The following is a 23,353-nucleotide window of genomic DNA, read 5'->3' as shown; positions in this document are numbered from 1 at the left end:
AGCTAAATATCCAATCCGCTCTCCCAATGAACAAGTAGCCTCAGTAAGTGTCTGTGCCACAAACCCACTCTGGAGGTTTATAAACAGGCCCTGTATTTTTAATTTGAATGAAACATGTCTGAGCTATTAGAGATGTCCATACCAGCAAGAGCTACTGGAAAACTGCAAGACCTGTGTTCTGCATTATGCTAATGGAAACAAAACACTGATGCATTAAGATTTGTGGATTAAACAAAATCGATGCTTCTGGACTAAATTTTTATACTTCCAGTTATTTCTGTGGTGTAAGTGTCTCAGGAATTGGAAGAGCTAAGGGTTCTCAAGCTCTTATTCTGCTGCAGGCACAAAATCTCTCCTTCCTCCAAGACAAGCCCAGCCACATACAGTGCTGAGCATGCAGGCACTGTTTCAAAGGTCTTGCAATCAGAAAGTTCATTAAAAATACTGTCAGCTATTAACCTCCAGTTACTGACCTGCAATTGCATTGTCACTCAGCTCCTGTGCTCTTCACCCAGCTCTAAACACAGTTTAAGCCTCATCTTGTTTTCGAGACATTTTGCAACTGGCAAGGTCAGGGCCTTGACAAAGCTCAAAGCATGACTGATGTATGGATCTAGCACTAGCTCCTCCTGCAGAGCATCCCATTTAAAGTAAAGCACTGAGCCTCAATCCGGAGACAAACCTCAGGTTCGTCTGCAGATCTGTGCAATTCTCCCTTTGACCAACCAGCTCCTTGAATCAATAGGATGACCACGATTTACTGTCAAAGAGGTCCCATGTGCCAGAAGCAGGTGATTGATTATACAGGAGGACCACACTTCCACTTAAAGCTTGTATGTAGAGAAAAACAATAGTCCAGCTGGGTAATGAGTATACTGGGATCCTCCATTTTACATACTGTCTTGATCCACAATTTCTTCCTGCTTATTACAGTAATTAATCCCAGCAGATCCATGAAGCCGCCATACTAGTCATTTCCATTGGCTAACTTGCAAGAGCTACACATCCTTTCAATGAAGCCTTAGAATAGCTCATTTCCAGTCCCTAGCAGATGACAGGTGGTACCACCTGCAGGTTTATGATCCGCTGGGAATGTATGATGTGAGATACTTGAAGCAAATTTGCAAGGTTTACTCCAGATATAGTGGACACATCCCATGAAGTGGTCTGGAGTGCAAATCAAAATTCCATGGTACTAGCTGCTGGATAGCTGTTGCAAAATGATCTGTTAATTCTTTCAAGTCTTGTTAAACAGAAAATCTCGCAGCCTCTACCAAAAGAAAAATCACCCCGTAGTAGTTGATTTAACTAAATTTAATGCAATAAAAAAATTACCCAAACTATAGGACTGCCTCATAAATACGTAAATTTTGTTGTTTTGAAAAGACTAGTCAATCCCCTCCATGAATATATAGTGAGATATTGACTTCTTTATATTGCTAAAAGCCCATCACTTTTGCCCAGATAGTTGAAACTGCAATTTGCAAACACAAAGCTAGTTGAATAAAGGCCAGCATCTCATTTCTCTCCAGCTAAAAAAAGAAATTGCTGAATGTAATCACCACGTTTTCTCTCCAGATGAGAATGACAAATACAGTCAGTAATGCATTGTGCTGCATTTCTGGTCTTACAGCTGCTTAAAGCCTCTGCTTCCAAAACAAAGTGTCTCAAAAGTAAACAGCAGTGAACGTAACTTGCCCTATGCAAATGTCTTCAACTTTAAAAGAAAACCAGTTCCCTCAGTGTACAGCTCCTTCTTGTAGTGCAAATAATGAGGAAAGGAGAGGAAAGACAGCATTCTGAGATTCCTGCTCTCTGTTATTTCAGGAAGCTGTTTGGGAAAACAGCTGCTCAGGCTCTGCATTTTGGAGTAGCCTGAACAACCGAGCCACCAGCAAAGGGCTTCCCTTCAGCCAAAGATCATGCTGCCTCCACACACTCTTCAAAGCTCCTCCTGCTGATCCTCATGACCATTCCTGGAAACTATTATTTGTGCAATCCAAAGCACAGCTCCAAGTACATCTCTCTAGTCAGAACAACACATGCCTAACTTTTATAAACCACTCTGCAAACAGTGCGAGGTAATCCATGCAGCTCCAAGGCATTTTGTAAACAAGCAGACATGCTGCATACCAGACAGAAAAATTTAACAACATACGGGAACTAGGAATTTAAAACACATACTGGACATCGCTGACTTAATTATGGCAACCATCAAACTTTTTTTTTTCATTTTTAAACACTTAAGGTTACTTGTCCTACTTATTCAGCTTTAAAACCTCAGAGCACAGGCACAGAATTGGGTATTAACTACATTAGTAAACAAAGCAATATGCTGCTGCTTTTCTTCTCTTTGTACGTTTTATGCAAATAACATTTGCAACTTTTCTTCTATTTCTCCACATCTTCCAGAGAGCAGAGGACAAACCTGCTTAAAGCAACATGGGAAGAAAGTACCTAAAAGATTGAATACATTCACCCCTTAAGCCTGATGCAATTCCATGTCTTACACTTTTGCAGACTCCTGGCTAACCCATGAGGCAGCAGAAACAGGAGGAAAGCCATCCTCACTTACTCCTGCCATTTTGTATTCTTGATCTCATTTCTAGGCAAGTGGACTGTGAAAAAAACCACCACAAAGCCTCACCACAGATGGCAGTTTGGTATCCTCCAGCCAAGCTCACACCTGCAGCTTCCACGACCGCTGCTGCAGCTGGGCTTTTTGTCTCCTCTCACTGACAAAAACTGCAAAATACGCAAGTGTTAAGTGACCCAACCACCATCCATTTCATTACTGAAATAAGTCCCTAGGAAATCAAGAAGCAAACCTCCACTTTTGGCTCTGTTCCCACCAACACAGCTTGGCTTGTTCCACAGGAAGGGGTAACCTCCAGGCACTTTGGTTACAGAACCATTTGCCATAGGGGTGGGAAGAGGTGGGTATTTTAAAATCTGAATTTTAGAGAGGAAGTAACAAAAGAAAGCATACAAAACTGACAGTTCTGAGAAGAACTTCACAGTCACCAATGCCAGCATGAACCACAAGAGCCCTGTGCTAAACCGGCATCATGAGCCCTGCAAAGGCAAAAGCTGATTTTCACTGCAGTTTCACTTAGACTCTTGCAGTTAATGATAGGAAAATGGGAGTCACCAGTGCCTACAAAACACCTTACTCTCTCCTGGCCATGATGTTTCATTCCAGGCCATGGCTTGGCACAGCTGTTTCCACAAGCACCAGAACAGTCACATGTTATAGAAGGCAGTATGTTTTCCTGCACACCCTGAGATATGGCAAGATGATCTCTCCCTTGGCCTGTAAATTTTATTTAAAATCCACAGATGATGGACACCACTAAACCCAATGTTTGTATTTCCTTCAGAACATGGAAGGCAATCCATGCAAGACTTCTTATGGGTATTGGCTTGGTTAAAGTTTTTTACATATATTTTTATACAAAAAAGATGTGCCCACAGCATTTTCCAGCACACCTCCCACTCCACAGACACTGCCTGTTCCCACGCCTCTCTCTGCTGGAGGGCTCCAGCCATGGCTGTGTCCAGCACAAGACTTGGGGCAGACTAAGCCCTGACCAGCCCTCCAAAGATAATCAGGTGAGATGATCTAATGGTCCTTCTGGTCCTTAAAAGGAAAATTAGCTGTGAATCACTTAGATGCTTTGAAGCTCTGGTCCAGTTTCTCCCACAAATGGAGACCAGCCACTGCAAGATGAAACTCAAATCAAAGCCAAGTTTTACTTTTGTGGTCAGCAGCACAGACATATTTCAAAACCAAGGTGAAGCAGATGACCAGGGAAGAGAAGCTAAGCCTGACAGGCTTCTCTGTCTGTGGGACATGGAGGCATTCAGTTGGCTAAGAAACAAAAGGGTAGAGAGACAAAGAGCCTAAGGGGCTTTCTGGCCTGATGCTTTCCATATGTAAATCCTAAAATGGCAGCCACTGGTCCCCACTATTCATTCACTCACCCACAGTTATCAAAGCACAGTCCTCTCATCAACTGGACAGAACTTGCTACCTCTGCCTCTTGGACAGGTAACTGGAGTGAATAATCCTCTCATCATGTTTCACCATAATACTTTAAAAAAAATAAATCTGAATTATGCACTACATAGCTATTAATAAGGATAAATCACACGGATATTTTTGAGCTTAGGAACTACTTTTTCTCCAAGACCTACCTGTCCAGTTGTCCACACTAAGGTGGCTCACACATATTTAAATCATACAAGGCTATCACTGTTCAGTGCTCCCACAGAGACCTTCCCAAACAGACTTAATTAACCAATAAATTACATTGAGAACATATCCTTCCAACCTAGGGATGCTGTTCCTCGTGTTCGTGCCAAAGTAACTCTACTCCTACTCTTCCTTCAGCATAAATTAGTCTAAAAATAACCTTATAAAAATATTAAAATGGCTTTCATTATAGCTTAAACTAGTGAGATGGCTTTGACAGCTATTCCCACAAAGCAAACTCCCCGTGGACCCTTTTTAAATATTCTAAAAAGAGTTGTAGCTCTACCTACAGAATTAAAATCTAAAACAAGTTACCAGAAAACAAAGGAGAAGGTAAATTATAATAAACAAAGTGTAGATTGCTGCACAGAAAGGTCTTTGTTCAAATATACTGCATTTAAGAAATCTTACTATTGTGTAACTAAACCCTGAACTAATATGGCCAGGGAAGTGGAGCTTTAAAAACAAGGCTTTCAGGATTGTCTAGTTTGACACCTTCCTTACATGGCAGAAACAAGTTTGTCTGCCTTACTCCTTCCTATACAGCCATAGAAATGTCTGTATGTGCTAAAAGAAGAGCACTTGAGCTTTTTAGGCATCAAGAAAGAGCAACATAACCTTAGCTAGGCCTAACCCCATTTAAACACTGCATCTTGCTCATCCCTTGTTATTATGAGACCTCTTGCGAAATGAGGTCTCATAAGACCTCATTTTTCCATAGAAAATATTTCCAAGTCCTCCATCTTAATGCAAATATGCTGACACATATTTCCAAGTCCTCCATCTTAATGCAAATATGCTGAAAATGCTGCAGGAAACATGCGGGGCCACAGTAATAATGGAAAAAGAGCGGAAATCCACAGAAGTTGAAAACAAAAAACCACAGGTAAGCCTCTTTCCAGTAAAAACAAGAAATGCCCTGTGCACCGCAGAACAAACTGAACCATACAGAGAAATCCAGATAGAGCCCTGAAACATCAGAAAACAAGTTACAGAACACTTCTTTTAAAAAAAAAAAAAAAAAGAGAAAGAGAAAAGGGAAGAAAACAGGGAGGAGTGTAAAACTCTAGTTGCCCCCAAAATCCTGTGAACAGGTATCCATCTGTTCAACCCCAGAAATGTTTTGGGGTAGTTCTGGGCATGCAAAGCAGCATATGTAGGATCCTAAATAACACTACTGAAGGAATAAGGTGCCAGGAAATCCAGACCCTACATTTTTAATGTAGTCACTTTGCAGGAGTTACATGGCATCTCATGCTGGATCTTCGAAGCTACAAGTAAGTAACTTGCACAAACTTCACAGATGTTAAGACCAGAAGAAATTCTCATTGCTATAAATAGGCCGTACAAAATAGATATGCCTGGCAATGTTTGACATCCCAGTCTTGGAGTCAAACTACCACTTTACACCTCCATCCCAGGGGATGTTCAAACCTCTACAATCCGGGCCTGTTCTTGGAAGTCTTTATTTTATTCTCCCTTTAAACAGAACTAAATCTCCCTTTAACTAGAAATTATTGCAATTATGTAAATTGCTGTTATCACACTACTTGCTTAAAAAAAAATAAATAAATAAATTCTAAATTATAAATTCTGTTCATCTACTTACCAAAACTATCGTTTGAGGCAAGATAAGTCATTACAAGAAAAAGCTAAAGGAAGAGACTTCTATTTGCTTTGTGTCCCTTCAACCTTTCCTGACAGTTGGAAGCAGTGAATCAAAGGTAAAATGAACTGACTTGCCCCAGTTTGTTTCCATGCAACTTAAAGCTGCATCATTAATGTTTAATGTTTACTCCCATTGGTCACAAGAAGCTTTTTACATACTGAATGTGTTTCATTTAAGAGACCTTTTCTCCTAAAGAAAGTGAGAGATGAAAGCTATTCATACATCCTTCAGCTACTGAATAGACCTAGAGGGCACAAATTTTGAGTTCAGCTTCTCCTTTTGGACAAAAAAAAAAAAAATTCACACCTGAAAATAACTCAGAACCAAACTGGAACTAACTCGAAGTAAACAAAAGTTAAGCAATAATGGAAAAACATACATTGTTTATCCACGACAATCATGACCTCAAAAATTTAACTCTGGAGAGGCTCAAATTCTGACCAATTTCAAAAGATCAGGCAGCAGTCAAAACAGTAGAGACAGGGGAGCTTTGGAAAGGGTACTGAATAGATGATTTTTTTAACCTGACCATGCTTTAACCTTTATTAACCAACCCTTTACAGGGCACAGGACAGACTTCTTGCCACTTCGGCTCAAAAATCCCTTGGCAATATTCACAATGGGCAGATGGGTGGTTGTATGCACTTCTGAAGACATTATCTTTTTGCCTTTGAGAGAACCCATTAACCCTAACATAAACTTTAACAAGAAAGCTTTTTTATGACAAATATATTTGTTTTTAAACGCTTATATCTAAACTTTCAGCTTAATTACATTGTGCAGAAAGTCACTCCCTAGTAACATCTCAACCACCTTCTGTACTATACCCATAGATGCACTCCAGAAGTTCCACCCGAGCTGGAACATACACCAGGCTCTTTCTCCCACTCCTAGTTTTGGAAGCCATGTTAAATTATTACGGTTGCCAACAAAGAAAATACGTTGTGAAGAACAAAGAGTCTCTGAAAACAGCCACTTCAGAAAGAGCAGCTAAAACCCTTGTGAAAGTGCAGCTTGAGAAACACAAGAGTTCGTAATGCCAAGTGAGGCCAGCCTCAAGTTTACAATGAAGATTAAAATCTGTTCATCTAAATCAATTATCCATCCTGAGTGCACATGGTGCATTTGAACTGAACAGTCTGGGGAGGGCTTTGCATCACGGTACATACTCAGTGACAGCACTCATTTCCCCGGCAGCAAGCTAAATTTCAGCTTAATAGCTCAAAGATTCCCTTGACTATATTCATAACCAAGGCTCCTGCCTCTGCAGTAGCTCCAGAAGAACTACATATGAACTCTTTACCTTTGAACCAAAGTGACTAACACTCACCCAGAGCTGCTATTCTCCATGCCAGATAACCTAGATTTAAAATAGATACACATTCATAACAGCATCCAACAGAAATGTGCTCTATTGGACTCCAGTGATTTTGCAAACTAGCAAAAAATGAACAAGCATTAAAAACAGGGATAATCCATCACAATACGCACTTTAAGCATTTACTAAATGTACTCTGGATTTAATTTATTTATAGCAACTCAGTGTTCCAGACTTGCATCACTATATTATTTAAATATAACAAATTTTTATTCTAAGACCTCATTTCAGCACTCTGCTTAGTACCCGGTTCCAAGACAGGGAGATTTTTTTACTTCTGCATAAGTACAAAGAGGAAGATGATTTCTCAGCAACGAGTCATTATATTCTTGAATGATAGTCTCCAATCCTGCTTCTCAAACTGTTCATCTGGAAATATCTCAGTGCCGAACTATCTCAGATTATTCAAATGCATCATTCCTCTCTTGACGCAAATGGCTTAATCCAGTAATTTATTGGAGTTTTTTTAAATCACTGTAATACTTTTACCATGGTCTTGCATACGTAAATGGTGACTATAAAAGATGACCCGAACAGATTTTTTTTAAAAAAAGTCTCATTTCTTCATGAATATATACCAGAGGTCCCTAAATATTCCCAGCACAACACACACAGCTCCTCTTTGTCTACCATCCACTTCTTCCTCTCTAGAGTCTCCTTCCTCAGCCCTCTCCAGCATCCAAAATACCAAATGAGTAAGAGGCTGCTCTTGGGGTAAAGGCTCTCCTTGAGCTGGCTGAGCAAACAGCACTCCTTGCTTCCCCAGGTGAGTGCATACACTTGTCCATGTCTACAGGTGCATGGGACATGCAACTTCACTCCCTCCTCAGAGATGCCTGGCTTCTGGGGCAGGAGGTGACTTGAGAGACAAATGGGGGAGCACATGCTCAACACATCTCTTTTTCTAGCACAGGCAGGAAAACTGACCTTAAGTCATACACGAAGACATCTTCATACTTCAGACTACTTCATCAATACTACAAGTTTGCTTCAGAGATCAAGCCTGGCCTCAATACAATTCTGGAGAACTACTGGGGAGGGGAAAAAATAGACCAAACTATTGGCCTGCCTAAGTCCAATTTCTGTACTGAGAGGACTTCTCTTGACAAGAAAGCACTGTTCTGCATTCCTTCCTCGCCTCCATCACAGGATGGCAGTTTTACTTTGAAAGGGACCCTAAATGGAAGATTCAGTTTCATTTTCATACACCTGACCCACCATGCCTTTTGGGACTACCTGCAAATGGTGCAAACCAGGCTCTCCATATTGCCTGGCACCCTGAAAGCCTACAGTCTATACAAGCCAAGCTTCAATACTCTCCAACCCCTTCCCTGCTTAACCCTGCAAAAACAAATACATTTAGCAGGTGTGTCTGGTCTTAAGTAAGGGTTGAAGGTGGTCCTGCAGATGAAACTGCATTAGCAGTGATATTTATCATGCTCAGCAGAACAAACACCAGCTTTGCTTAAAACAGAACAGTGGCAATAGCAATGGCTGTCACTCTTGTGAGAAAATGGACCCAGTTTCCAGGATTATGCTTCACTTTGGGGGCTGAAGTGACTCCAGAACAAACACTCATGGGTGTATCCTCGAGTGTTTCTATTTCGCAGCTCTACTGAGGGTTTCTATTTCGCAGCTCTACCTCACCTCCAACTCCATTTTGCAAAACACCTATTTTTATGCCCTCAGTGTACATGCCGAGGTGCACGACACTACTACTGTAGTAATGGCAGCCACACCCCTTGACTTCTTGTTTGCCATCCGTCAAATACTCGTGCGGGGTTGTATTGAACTGCAAAATACGCTCAAATATAGCTCTGAAGTGAAGTCCCAGCCAGCTCCTTGATAGTAGTTACTATAGAAACCAGTCCCTTGGCACAGGCTCTCACAGCAGGAAATCATGCAGATTTCAATTTTACATAGTAATAAATGCTGCAGGAGAGGAGAATTTCACAAGAATTGCAGGGGCTGACTGTACAAACCCAGACCTCTTCTACCCCATGACACCACCGCGCTGCAGATGAACGTGCCCACGCACACAATTGCCACTGCTCTCAGTTTTGAAGTGGTTTCTACAAAGCCTGAGTTGGGGTGGCTGCTGGAAAGGTGGTAGCATTTTTCAATGGCTTCATTGGATTAGAAAGCGTACTCATTTTTACATGTAAGAAGCCCAAATGAAAACAACAAAAAAAAGCACCAACTGCAAAGCAGCAGAAAGATTTAAGCATGTATGTAAGAACACAGAGTCCAAACATTTTAAGGAAGTATTGTCAGGTCACAACCCAGGGCTCTTTTAGAAACAGCCCATCTTCCTTTCCTTCTCCACCCTGTCCAAAAACACCAACCCAAATGGAGGGCAGGTCACAGATTAATTTGTAGAAAAAAAACTGCTGTAGAAAGCACAAAGACAAGAGGGAGGACTCTCAACCCTGAAGTGAAAGAGTGAGGTAATTATTTTAACTTTTCAGAAGCAGTTCTACAGGTTGGACTCCATCACGCATGGGAGTGGAAGAGGAAGACACACAGCACAATATACTTCTTGTCCCAAGCAGATGATAATTTTCTATTGAAATTCAAGAACCAGCGGGGACTCTTCCTCACCTCTCTAACTGACCCCGTAAGCCTGAAGAGTGCAAGTCTGGCTACATCAACATGGGAAGAAAAGAGCAGGAAACTGCTTCACTGAAGAAAACTAAATGAAGGGAGGAGGGAAGGGGTGAACAGCTTGCACAGCAACAGGGACAAACATTTGTGCTGGCAACACCCGACAAATCATCAAGCAAACAGAAGGACAAGAAAATTAAGGAAGCTGGTCTATTTTTAAGCAAGACCTCATTATTCTCATTTATTACCATGAACATGCACTGCTTCCCAGGAAGCAGCAGGTACGCAAACATGAGATGAATCATATCACCAAGTAAATCACCTGGCAGTAGAATGCTAGTTTGCATGGACACACACAGGGTGAACACATACGATCTATGCCCCTGACACCTCCAAAAATGCATTGGAAGAGCATTCTGGGAGGCAAGCCTGCATTACAGAGAGCAAAACACCCTGTTAGACAATGCAATTGTCACTGCTGCTTCTGAAAATGACTTTTGTTAATGCTTTTGCTAATGATTAGACAGAGCTCCTTGTTCTGGACACTCCACTCTCAATTAGTCTGCTGGAGCTTGTAATTTCACTTTTTGTATAGCTCTTATGTCATTAGAAACAAACCTAATTTCTGTCCAGCTACAGTAAGAATAGACTTAGGGAGTTGGAGAAGACACCCTAAGTCAAACCGCACATTTTATACCACAGCCTTTGCACAAATTGCCTTGGAATTTGCAGGAACTTCGCAAGTTGTTTAAGGACCTGCGGACTTGGGGTGCAGCAAGGTTCAGGGAACTGCTGGACTCTAGTCAGGTCCACACACACCTCCCTAGAGGTCTGGTGAGTTTGCATGAAGCCAGCTGACAGCACCAATCTGATCCTTCACCAACTTATTATGTCTTCTTAGAAGCCATCACTGAGGTGGCCATCAAAAGGACAAGCTTTGAACCTGCATTTCCAGACAGCTGTGAGGCCCAAAGGATAAGCCTGCAGAAGGTTCAGCAACTTGTTTGCTATGGGCAAGGTCCACTAAGCAAGGAGCACTACCCTACTTCCCAGAAAACTGGCTTAGTCTGAACTGATATATTAATTCTCCTCCCACACAACACAGAACTTCCCTCTCTGTCTTAAGGCAAAAAGATACTAAATAAAACCCAATGGAAACAGATCTTCAGCTACCTTTGCTATCCAACTGGTGACAGACTAAAAATAAATAAATAAAAGCTGCAACAACTCTCTTGTTGTGGTTACTATAGGATTGTTGCTATGTGCCAACTAGTAATTTATCACATCAAAAGGCTGACTGAATTAGCTTGAAAGGGGATCTCCCACCCCAGGAACATGTGCTACACTGGGAAAACCAACCGCCAACCAAAACCTCAGCCTCCACTTTCAAATCCACATCCCATCATCAAAAGGATGCTTTTACATCTTTGATTCTAACCTAATATATTATCTGAAGGAAATCCTCAGAGCCATTTATGATTTATCCCCATTACTTCCCAAACTGGATGTTTAAGACATCGGAAGTTTGGTTCTGTTGCCAAGACTGAGAAAACTCTCTGCAGCTTCAAAACCAGTATTTAGTTACTGAAGCGTAGGTGCTCCTAGTGAAGATGCCCACAGAGATATAAAGTCATCATGTAGCTGGCAACAACAATCAATCCATCTATCCCAAGCCTGCAGAGAAACCAGGACCTAATATTCTATCCTCCTAAAAGCAACAAAGCTGCCTAAAGAACTATGACTAAATGTACAAAAAATTAATTCTGAGCTGCACCCCCTCCCCACACTCCCAAAGATTTCTGATTCAAATAGCGAGCAGACTTACATTCAGTCATGGAAAAAGAGGCCAGCCACTCCTTGACACACTTTTCACTCCTTGGACAAAGCATTAAAGAAGAATATTCACTTCTTCTCCACTCATCGTTATCTTTCTCTCCTTCACAGAAGTCTGTCTCGCATTCAAGTTTTCTGTTTTGGTTTAGCATACACAATCACCTGGGAGCATTATCCCTTTCCTAACAACACTTCAGTCTCTTAGCAAAGCACCTTAAGCTCAAAAATTACTGGGCTGAAGGGCAAATACAAACTCCACTCCTGTGTCTGTCTGTGCACCATACCAAGGAGCAGCTGACTACGTAAGTTATTATAGCCATTATTTTTGTCTATTGCCCTGAATACTTCTCCTTAGGTAGGGACAAAGCAGCAGAAATGTTATCAACGAGCCTGAGCTAGATTTCATCTTGACCTCAAGAAAAAAATAATATCTCTTTATGTTGCAATGCCTGCATTCACCCAAAGAAAGGGTAATGACAATGCTTCACCTCTGGAGCACCCCTTTCAACCCCCTAAATATAAAATCTAGTCATTAATCACCAAACCACTTCTTGTGTGTTTTGGCATATAAAATGTTCATCCCATTCTGACTGCTCTAGCCAAATGGGCTCACATCAGCAGCAGAGTTCTCAGGGTGACACTTGCTTAAAGACATGGACTGACATTTGCTAATTGTCTAAAGAAAGACAGGAACATGGAAACAGAAAGTAACACAGCACTGCCCTTCTACATGTGTTTTGTAGTTTTAGCACTTCTAAAGCAGCATATCCAAGTCCCAAAAATCAACAGATGTGTAATATGCATCCAGCTTCAAAATTATCTGCCAACAATTCCGAATTGGCCCTGTGTTTTGCATCATCTTCATGAAAGTATAATGGAAGACTGAATGGTTCATTTAAATAATTTTCTTCCTGATTATTTTATACATGAAAATCCAAAAAGAAAAAGCCTGGACTGTATTATTATACTTCAAAGACTCCATAGGAGGAATAAGCACTTATTACCAAGTCTTATCTTAACTGACAGGAAACTCAAACAAAGGTTTTGTTATTTGAGTATGAGCATCTGAAATTAAAGAGGAGTCAGAAAAACAAAGGAATTGGACAATGAGAACCCCTTTCCTGTTGTGCCCAACTTTGTTTTCACTCTGAAATTAAGGCACAGATCATCATCACAACTCCCCAGTCCATAGCCAGGAGCAAAGGAATTTATTTCAAAAATGTTGCACAGCTTTTAGGTCTACTGCTATAGACTGTGGTGTCTTTCCCCTCCCCAGTCTCCATTTCTATTTTCTCTTTAATTTTTTTTTTATTAAAATAAAGAAACTAAGCCACCTTCCAGTACTGCCCATAAGATTTTGCCGTGTCACCAAGGATTTATCCCTTGGGTTACACTGTGCCATATTTGCAGTGAGTGAGACAGTGGTTCAGAAGGCCTAAGCACACTTACTTGAAAGATAACAAGATAACAGATGTTATCTTAAGCCCTATGACACTTTGCGCAGCTTGTCACCTTGGAGAACCACTTCAATACATACCATACAGATCCTGGCCAAAATAACAATGGAACACCGGAGTGAGGACAACCTGCAGGTGTGCTCACACAATACCAAGAGCAACGCGGATGCAGAGTCTGCCCAGGAACACAGATCTGCAGCAAAGGTACTATTTTAAGCAGCTTTATTAAACATGAAGAGCAGTCAGAACAGTGCAGTACAAGAGCCACCTGAGGCAGACGCTCACAGATCTCAATCAAGTTTATTTTTGTAAGTAAAAGTGTTAAACCATACTTACATTTTTGCGTCCTGATATAGTTTAATGAAGCCTGAAAAAAGTACAGGCACTTTAACACAGCACTTCTTCCAAACTGATATATCCTGCCCCTCAAAAGGGTACCATTAAAACAACTATGCTGGTTTTGGTACCCTGTCACTGCTGCATGCCGTGCAGACTTCGGCTGAGTTTTGCTTCCAGGTCTACTCAGTGTGCCTCGGTAGCTGGCTGACCATCCACAGTGCTTCCCTCCCTCTCAACTGGAATTTCCTGCAACTCTTGTCAGTAGCCACAAAATCCTTAAAGTCCTCTCAGATGTGCAAAATGAAAGAGATGGAAAATGTAAAGAGAACCAACCAGCACGAGAGATGTCAGAATTACCAAAGGCACGGAAAACATACCTTTAGTAGCACTTGCCAAGATGACTTGCCAAGAAGAAACTTCAAACATTACAAGCACCACAATCTATGGAATCCAACTGGCGAGAGAAAGCCTTGTGATAAAGTGAAACGTATCTTGAAGTGATTTAACTAATCTCCTAATATCAAACACACCTATGTATATGCAAAACCCTTCAATATGAAGGAAAAACAAAAAACCACAGGACTGGGTATCAGCTGCCTCATTAACAATCTCACTTTGAAGATCAATTTTAAGCTTGGGTAAATCAAAGCTTTTAGATCATCTTTCCATAAATTTTAATTTACACCTGTGCAGATGTAGGTAGGCAAGACTGGGGCAGGCTTTTTTCCACGGAAGCTGCTGATGGTGTATTAAGGGGATACAGAAGACGTGTGCATGTCTTCAGATTAATCTCCCTCATTACACAAGGAGGAGAATTAATTTTCACACCTACTTTTTCAAGTTCCTGAATTCTAGCACTTACCTACAAAGGACATTCAAATGCAGTAGAGGCAGAATAACAGTATTCAAAAAGCAAAGTAGTTTACACACGTCCTTTTACATCTGTTCAAACCCAACTTACAGTATGTTTATATGTGATATATGTTTATATTTGGAATGCACAGTTCTTGCTTTCATAAGAGAATAAATTTTTAATGCACAAAATATCAGGTAAACAGATATTAAATTTAATTAGACTTAAACCTCTTCCATGCTTCAGTTAGAATTGATGCAGATAAAAACATTCAACATTTCAAATACTGAAAGACATAAGCCATATAAGAAAAGCCTGAACTAAAACTCATGAGCTCACATCTCCCCAAAAGGAAACTTCACTTTTAAGGTATTTAACAGTTATTATTAGATTATTTAAGGTATACTACGGATTTAAAGGTATCCTGAAGTACCTACTTCATTTAATATTTTATGACTATTTTCTTTAATAATCACAGTGAGAAATAATACAGATTCCATTGCAGACTAGAGTTCTGCCAGGCTATATGCCAAACAGTTGTTCCTTGAATAACACAAACTGCTACACAGATGTGTCTACCTTGTCAGAGTTCAAAAGTCAAAATATCGGAAGGAATTCTGCTTTCAAAAATCTCTAGTACCAGCAAAAAACCAGCACACACTGCTATACAGCATTATTACAGAATTAGCAACATAACTTGACAACCTCCTCCATTCAAATGATATTTTTCAGATGACCAGACCCACAGAAATACAACATTTTGGTGATCCACACATCAGAACTACTTTTCCAGTGTTTTTCCTGGTCAGGCAAAAATCAAAAAGCATTGAACTGAGGGAACTGAACTGAGGAAAAAGGAGAGACTAAACTCTGGGTTGACACACATTTAAATGGAGTGGCAGTGAAGAAGGAAGCAAAAGCTGAAATGAGCTGCTTGGGAAATTAATTTACGTACTGAGTCACCACAAAACACCAGGTACTTCACATTCAGGGCTTCTCCTACTTCAGAAGCTACAATGTGAAGAAAATACAGCAAAATACAGGTTATCCAACTCATCCAACCATGGCTTTACCATAGGCAGAGCTCCAATTATGCCTTCTATTTGAGCTCCAAAAGGGAATGTTAAGATTAACTTTGTTACCATTGCAGAATTAGAAGGAAGTAAATGACATGGAAAGAACGATGCACCAAAAGGGAAAAGAGGATGCCTGGGAACAGCAGTAATGGTACACAAGGCAAAGAGATCATCTGGAACAAGGAATGGCATTGATGGAAATAAGCTCTCATTCTTGAACACTCGGTGACTGCAAAGGAAATTGTCTCCCCTTGTATGCGTGTGGACATGTACATCCACGTAAATACTTTTTCGTCTTTCAAAGCTAATGCTGATGCAAACAGATTAAAGAGTAGCCAGAGAGTGCTTCTGCTGACTGATAAAATGCTTTCATCAGCTAGATGAGTGAGTCTTAAAATAACAGGTCATTTTCTGTAAAGCTATCAGCAATTACAAATTAAAGGCAGCACCCAGCTTCACGACACTTCAGTCATCCTACAAAGTTCCATTTCATCCTACACAAACTAACACTGTCCCTCTGAAACAGGTGCCTGCTCCAGCATTTTTATATACAGATAGTTCCCAGAAGAAGCATTTGGCTCATGCAATGATAAACCAGTCTTAGATTTAAAATACACCAACCTCCCTTCCTTTGTCATGGGAACTGCTACACAAGTCTCACATATCCCCAAAAACTGAACATGAACTTTGCTGACTTTGGTTAATCTGTTAACTGTAAACTTTGGTTTATCTGTTAACCCTCTAAACAGTGTGAAGCATAGCCAGGTGTTTGATTAGACAATCAAATACATGGTTTTATAAACTGCGTAAGTAAGAGGCAAAATTTAATGAAGAATTGTTCAAAGTAGGTAACTCCTAAAAGGGAAACCTGAGAACCCATTAAAATCCCCACATCAGAGAAAAAAAAACAACTAAGTGTGTTGTATTTTGGGTTTGGAATGTAAATCTTTATACTTACAGCAAAATACATTTTTTATGCAATTGTGTCCTAGTTAGTCATAGAGAGCTTTGCCACCACCTTTAACAAGGCCAGGTGTTCATCTCTGTCCACAGCAACGTAGAAGGAGCTGTATTTCTTAAAGAACCAATGTGCAACCTCAGAGATATACTTGAATGGGCACAAATGGAAGTCGGGTTGGGAGGCAAATCAGAACCACCAGCTAACTTGGAGTTTTGATTCATTGCCCAGAACATCACTTTCTAAAAATAAAAACAAAATTCCCTTCTATCCTTTCAGTCAGAGAAGGGAGAAGACAGAACAGAGGAGCTATACAAATTTGGCATGCCTGGATTCACAGAGCTCCTTTTGTAAAGGATGTGTTCAAAGAGATAAGAGACAAGACACGACACTTGTTGGACAGGGTCCAAATAACACAGCAGAAAGTGTAAAATACCCTTCAAAAACCCGCACAAGTCATTTCTGTTTGAGAATGGGAAAGTTTCAGTCATTCTGGTATCTCAATGCAAGTTCTATAAGCCTGCCAGCACAGCTAGAAGACAAGTCCCAAGGATTTTTGGTAGTTTACTTTGTTTCCCCCAGAGGAAGAGAGAAGAAATAGAAGAGAACATGCTTGAAGGAAAGACACATTAGAAATCAAAGTGAATTCTGCCTTGGGTCTCATCCTGAGTTTATTCCACTTTCTGTCATGTTTATTATTTTACATGAGTAGATTACCCATAATTTACAGAAGGTACGCATATAATGAGGAACTTCTTATCAGAATGTAAATATTAGCTTTAGACAGGAAAAAAATATTCTTCCCTCTTGTCATTCTATGGCTTGATACTGGCTCCAGCAGCTGCTACCACTCCTGTTAGCCAGAAGTGAAAGGAAACACAAGTCTGGCTGAGCTTGAACTCTGCTAATGCAAATGCACACTCTTCACATCAGCAACATTACTTTCTCCCTCTCCAAATCGAATGTCCAAGGGCACACTGGGACTTTAAAAAAAAAGTTACAAAACCTCTATGGTTAGAGGTGACCAAAAGGCGCTCACTCAGCAGTGCTCTATGCACTTTGGATTTACTCTTCAGCAATAGTTCAGGGACCCAGTGACCATGGGCAATGCCCTACTGCTGCAGGGACATCTGCATGCGATGCCTTGGTCACTGGGCATCCAACATCAGAGAGAGCCAGCCTTTTGTCTCCTTCCAACTCAGCAGTCTGGAAGGAAAGCCAGCTGCACTACTTTGGCTCTCCATACTCACTAACAAGCTTAGATTGCTACCCAGAGAAGTCCACAGCCCAGGAAAATTAATTTTGACTTGTAATGTCAGACCTAAAGGGGAAGGACAAGCCAAGATTTTCCTCAAAGACATAAGTACAGGCCACTGTCATCATTACTGGCAGACCCCAAAGGCCATAGGATCAGCTGGTATCTGCTCTGCTCTGTCTCCAGCAACCCTACACTTAAATACCAGCTGAGTATCAAGCTTTTTACATTTACACAAGGTACAGAAGCATCAGTGAATACAGATTTCAGTAAATCTTGCTTTCTAAAATATTATTCATCAACGTATAATTCAAATGGTAATTAAGAAGTGTTCACATGATTGATGACACATTTAAATTACAGGTTTCTAGCAATTTTTTTTTCTCTAAAGAAAAGACAACTTCCTTTTTCACGTGCCGTTTAGCGAAGTGCAAGTCCATCTAACAGATGTCTCACAGATCTGCTTGTCAATGTAACAAGTTAAGACTTTTTTTTATTACGACAAATGGTATAAACCACACAGCATTCTGTTAAACTCAATATTGACACATCTGCTTACCACGTGTATTAGTAGCCATGTCAGCCACTTTCTGAAAGGCATCCAAAAAGGCAGCAGCTGCTACTACTGTAGTCCTGAAATGCATACAGATAACAAAACATTAGCAGTGTCTCATTGATGCCTATTTAATTACTGCCAAAAACATTTAGGCTTATAAAGAATAACAATGTGAACTTGCAGAGGCCACAAAAAGTATCCTCTTTTATATCTGAATTTAGCCTTTTCCCTCCTTCATTTCTTAATCCCTTCCTTGCTTTGTGTTAGCACTATGGACTTGGAGGCAGTCACGCTAATTCCATGCTGAGAATTGCACAGGACAGGTGCTGTTTCAAAAGAGCACAGCCATCCTTCTTCTAGCTGATTTCCTCTGATGAACTAATATTAAGCAGTCAAACATGAAAAACAAATCTAACACACATTATACTGCACCCATTAGTGTACAAATTACAGCCACTGCTATTTCAAGGGAACATGTATATTTTAAGAATAAACATGCAGGAACTTCCTTTTATCTAGGACCCTGGCCAAACAATTTCCTGAGTTTTTCATCTAGGGAGCATGAGCATCCCTTGAAAAAAAATAGTGACTTCTTGGAAATCAGACTAGTCTGGAGTTCTTGGGCAAATGGAAAAGTGGGAAAAGAATCTCCACTTCAAGGGGAAAAAAAAAAAAAAACAAACAAAACAACCACAACAACCACAAAAACACCAATCCCCCTAAATAAACAAACAAAACCCCTTTCTGTTCCAGTGCTCCTCTAAACAGGACTGCTCCTGAGAGGTACACCAGCAATCCCAGAGACTTCACAATCCACTGTCAACCCCACTAGCCCAATCTCCCTCCACATCTGGAAAGCGCACACAGACCACGCATATGTTCAAGTGAACAGCAAACGCGAGCTACAATTTTCCAAACACATTTGCTCTAGATAAGCAGGCCCCAAAGCCTTGAACACCTCAGGTCAGTCCAGATTTCTGATGGTTTATAGTCTGCTCAACCCAATTAAAGTGGAAGTGGGCCAGGGCTCTACAGGTAAAGCACAACTGTGCCCTCTCCACAGTTACCTCGTGGTTCTGTTTCCGCGCATCTTTTCTAACAGTAACTCTGATTTTCTCTCCTGATGGCATCAGTCAGCCTTTCCAAGCAAAATCCAGAATGGGGACTACCAACTTCATTTTGTTTCAAGAACTCCTTCGTAGCCTCAAAAAACCTGGCAGACCTGCAGGGAAGCTGATCCTTGGCCAGAAAGACCGCAGGACTGCTTAATTAGGTCAGATTTTATGCGAGTCTCACTCCAAATATGCTCAAGATACAGTGGACATAACTGGCAGCATAGTAAATGGCCTACTGACAGCACAAAAGATTTGAACACACACACAGAAAAAAATACCCCAGGCGTGAAAGGACCAACCAAATGCATAAGGACTCTCCACATGCCCAGGAGATTAAAGGGAGGGCAAGAAAACCCCCGACAGCTAGCTAGCAATATTGAGCCCTGAAACCAGATAACCTTTTCCGGGATTTTCTTTAGCAGTGTTTGAGTTCATCTTCCAAACTTGTGGGTCACGCTGTTATTCATGTACCATGTTGTTAATTATTAATTATATTGCTAATAACAAAGTTCCATTTCTCCAGTAACAAGATCCAGGAAGACCTGGCTCCAGCTCAGATGACATCTGCTGTCCTTTATCAAAGCACACAGAAATGAAACAGAGGTAAAAGGCTCACATTTGCTAGAAACAAACAGCAAATCCTCGAACACAGGCTTTCAAGCCGCCTATCTGCATGTTCCTGTAGCACTGCATTGATTGAATGCAACAGCACAGGACTGGGAAATACACAAAACTATCCCTCATGCCACCCCAGAAGGCCTGTTTCTAAAGAGTATCAAAAGGCTAGGAAAGTTTTCCATTTCTCTTCTTTCTCTCCTTCCTCTGCATCTTCCATCCTCAATGTGACATAATTGCTGGAAAAGGATAAACCACGTGCAGGTGTGGCACTTTAGGCACAGTGTGGCAGAACAACATACTCCAGCCATTTAGGGCAAATGAGGCTAAACTCTAGCTTCTTCAGGAGCAGTTCATAACACAACAAAGAACCACAAACCAGACTGCCAATAACCTGTTCCTGCTGCTGGGAAAAAAACACTGAAGTGAATATTGTGGTTTGGGGAGAGTTGTGAAGAATTGGAACTTGTATTCAGATTAGCAAAAACCAACTTTACAAGTGAATGAATTCTAGAGATAGCAGAACTGTTCTGAGTGTGATACTAATGGCACTTATTAAGTAATCCAGAATGCTGTTTTCAAAGTATACCCCAATAACCTAAGTTTTAATCATCACCAATACATGATCCAGCAAAGGAATTCCCTTCAATTTTAAGGCAGAAGAAAGTGCTGTTAAGACTGCCAAAGATTTTTTAGTATTTTAAATCCTCTTCTAATATAACCCCTCTGTATTCTACAATAATAATAAGAGCAACATAGGGTTAACTCCAAATGTATGCTCACTAAACAACAATAAACTATCTTTCCAGTTTTCCATCAAAATCCATGAAATTTAGCTCATTTTGTGTTTATTATGTACAGCTGTTGGTAGATTATGAATTTTCATAAATACATTAAAACACCAGTAGTAATGTATGAAAAATTACATGCATGGGTGTTGACTATAAAATATGCGCAATTTTACTAGCAAATTATCCTGGCAAAAGCTGCATTTAATCTTAATGTTTGCACATGCAAGGAACTGTAGGGGATCTTGACTCTGTAACACAAAACTTACCGAAGCTGAGACTGCAGTTTCCCAGCTTTATTTATAAAATCTTCCCACACTGGGTAACTTCCCTGCAAGAAAAACAAAACACAACAATGAATACCTATTTTGAGCATTCTGGTTTGGATACTACAGATCAAATGAAACTAGATGTAAAGCAACAACCAAGACTGTGCTAAATCCTTATCCACTAACACCAAAATAAGTTTTCTCTCACATCCTTAGACACCAGTTCCAAGCAGATGAGATGTCAACTGGTTCTGAATCCAGATGAAACTGCAGGTCCTCTGATGAGGCTTTAGAAAGTTTCCAAATAGAAACACTGGGCAAAAAGAAGCAGCAAAAAGAAATGCCTTACTTTGGATGGATACAGCAAAACCAAATCCATTAGAAGGGGGTGCTAGGATATTGCAACAACATGTACACAGAAGCTCCCAAAATCAATGGCAGGATCACAGTTGTTCTTCTCTACCAACCGATTATCTGTGTTTTTACCAGGTTCCCATCCTCTTTTTAAAAAATAAAATAAAGTAATTTTTCAAAGCCTGTACAATAAAAGTTTGGCTTGACCAAGAAACGACCTCAAACACTGCCCCAAAGTAACTCAGCAATCAAACACAGAATAGGCACATGACAGCACAAGACAACAAACTTTCCCAACAGCTGCCTTGTCACTGCAAGACCTGATTCCAAAACAGTCCTGAATGACCTTGGAGACAATTTCTGAACTGAAGCTGATAAAGCAGCGTGGCATTGAGTGTATGCAAAGTGTTTAAGAAGGTTTAATTTTTCCTGACCTCAAGTTTCCTGTAAAACTTTCCCCATTTTTTAAAACTGTGTTAAAAGGCCAGAGTTGGGTTTTTTTAGAATACGGACACCACATGTTCTTGCAAGTTCTGATCTTTATTTTTCAAAGTTAAAAAAAAATAAATTTTTTTTTAGACCAGAAAATGGTTAACTTGGGTTAACATGCAGAGCAAGTACAAATTTTCTACTAACAGCAGAAACTGTGGTAAAAAGAAACCTCAAAATTTCCCTTTGATTGGAGTCTAGAGAGTAAAACAAAATATCCCTGCTTCCTTTAATAAAGGTGTAAGACTTGCTGTTACCAGAGCAACAACACAATAAAATCCAGATAAGGCAGGTCCTCAAGGCTAACCTTACCCCAGCTCCGACTGGAAGAGGTTGCAAGCAAGTGCACTTGCTTGTAACAAACTTAATCCACCCCCATAAACTGGTCTGCTTTTCATAAGTAAACAAAAATCCATTGCCCACACTGCCATGAGAGGCCATTTTTTGTGTAGGGCAAAGACAGACCCCTTCCCCAAAAGCTGGGAGATTCCAGCTCCTCAGTACACCCCAGCAGGGCACCTCCCAGACACTTGCTGGGAGGCCTACTGGTACTCTACATATTTTTCAGCAAGGCTTGTGGGTTTTTTGCTAAAAGAAAATGAAAAAAAACCAAAACAAAACAAAATCGGGGGGGGGGGTGGGGGGGTGGGGTAAAACCAAACAAAGCAAACAGGTGTTCATAAAACCTTGCTATACCTACACACAATGGAGCCAGTGGGAGATGCAGATGGGGAAAGGGAAAATAGCAGTTATCTGGGTGGCAAGACCTAGAATATAAAGTGCCTTGATAAGCAAAAACTGTCAGACATTTTAAAAATGAAATAAACCCATCAATTATTTGAAAGAGGGGGAAAAAACCACTATTTCCTTAAACCTATTAGTCTTACTGCAATCCCCTGCTCTGAACCCGGCCTCTCAATGTCGCCTGCACTCCATGTATGCATTATGCATGTGTATGCCAGGAGCCCTAAGAGCCCTGACAAATAACAGCAGGGCCCGAGGCTTTACTGGATTCTCCAGCAAAACGCAAGCCGGCAAGCAGAGGATACCAAAGCAGCCTGATTATGTTTCCGTCTTGTCTCTGTATTATCCAGCTAAACACTCCTGATGGCATGCAGGAGATTGACACCAGCCCAGCCTGTAGCTGCTTCCCTGGGATACTTAAGACACACTCCTATCAAAACACAGCTCAACAATAAAAAACCCTTTTTTTTTTTTGTGCTCAGCCTGGCCACAAAGCAAGCAAAATTGGAAAAGTCGTCAAGCATTTCCACTATTTAGTCCTTGCCTTTAAAAATGCTGTTCTCTTCAAGCTAAGCCTGCTCAAATAAACTATAACAGCTCACTTGATCAAATAGTTGGCTATATTTGTTTGGTTGAAATGAATGCAGTGCCTTCACCTTGGCTCTGCTATACTGGCCAAGGGCACTTGATCTCATTTTGAACAGTAGAAAAATGGAGCTTTTTGCGTTTTTTAATGTCAGTGAATT

At 40.6% G+C, this 23,353-nt stretch overlaps 1 protein-coding gene across 21 annotated transcripts in view; it reads right to left on the bottom strand.

Annotated features, from left to right (window-relative positions):
• The window catches only part of MTSS1 (MTSS I-BAR domain containing 1), a 126,353-nt gene that overhangs the window by 88,225 nt on the left and 14,775 nt on the right, over window positions 1-23,353 (bottom strand). For all 21 annotated transcript variants that reach the window (XM_064645283.1, XM_064645206.1, XM_064645345.1 and 18 more), the window contains 2 exons: window positions 21,021-21,082; window positions 18,237-18,310 (listed from right to left, as the gene is read on the bottom strand). In XM_064645283.1, the coding sequence (XP_064501353.1) occupies window positions 18,237-18,310; window positions 21,021-21,082 (136 nt within the window). The remainder of the gene's footprint in view (window positions 1-18,236; window positions 18,311-21,020; window positions 21,083-23,353) is intronic.

This window comes from Pseudopipra pipra, chromosome 1, assembly GCF_036250125.1.
Source record: "Pseudopipra pipra isolate bDixPip1 chromosome 1, bDixPip1.hap1, whole genome shotgun sequence".
NCBI classification, from domain to species: domain Eukaryota; kingdom Metazoa; phylum Chordata; class Aves; order Passeriformes; family Pipridae; genus Pseudopipra; species Pseudopipra pipra.
This window is presented reverse-complemented; position numbering and strand designations above follow the sequence as displayed.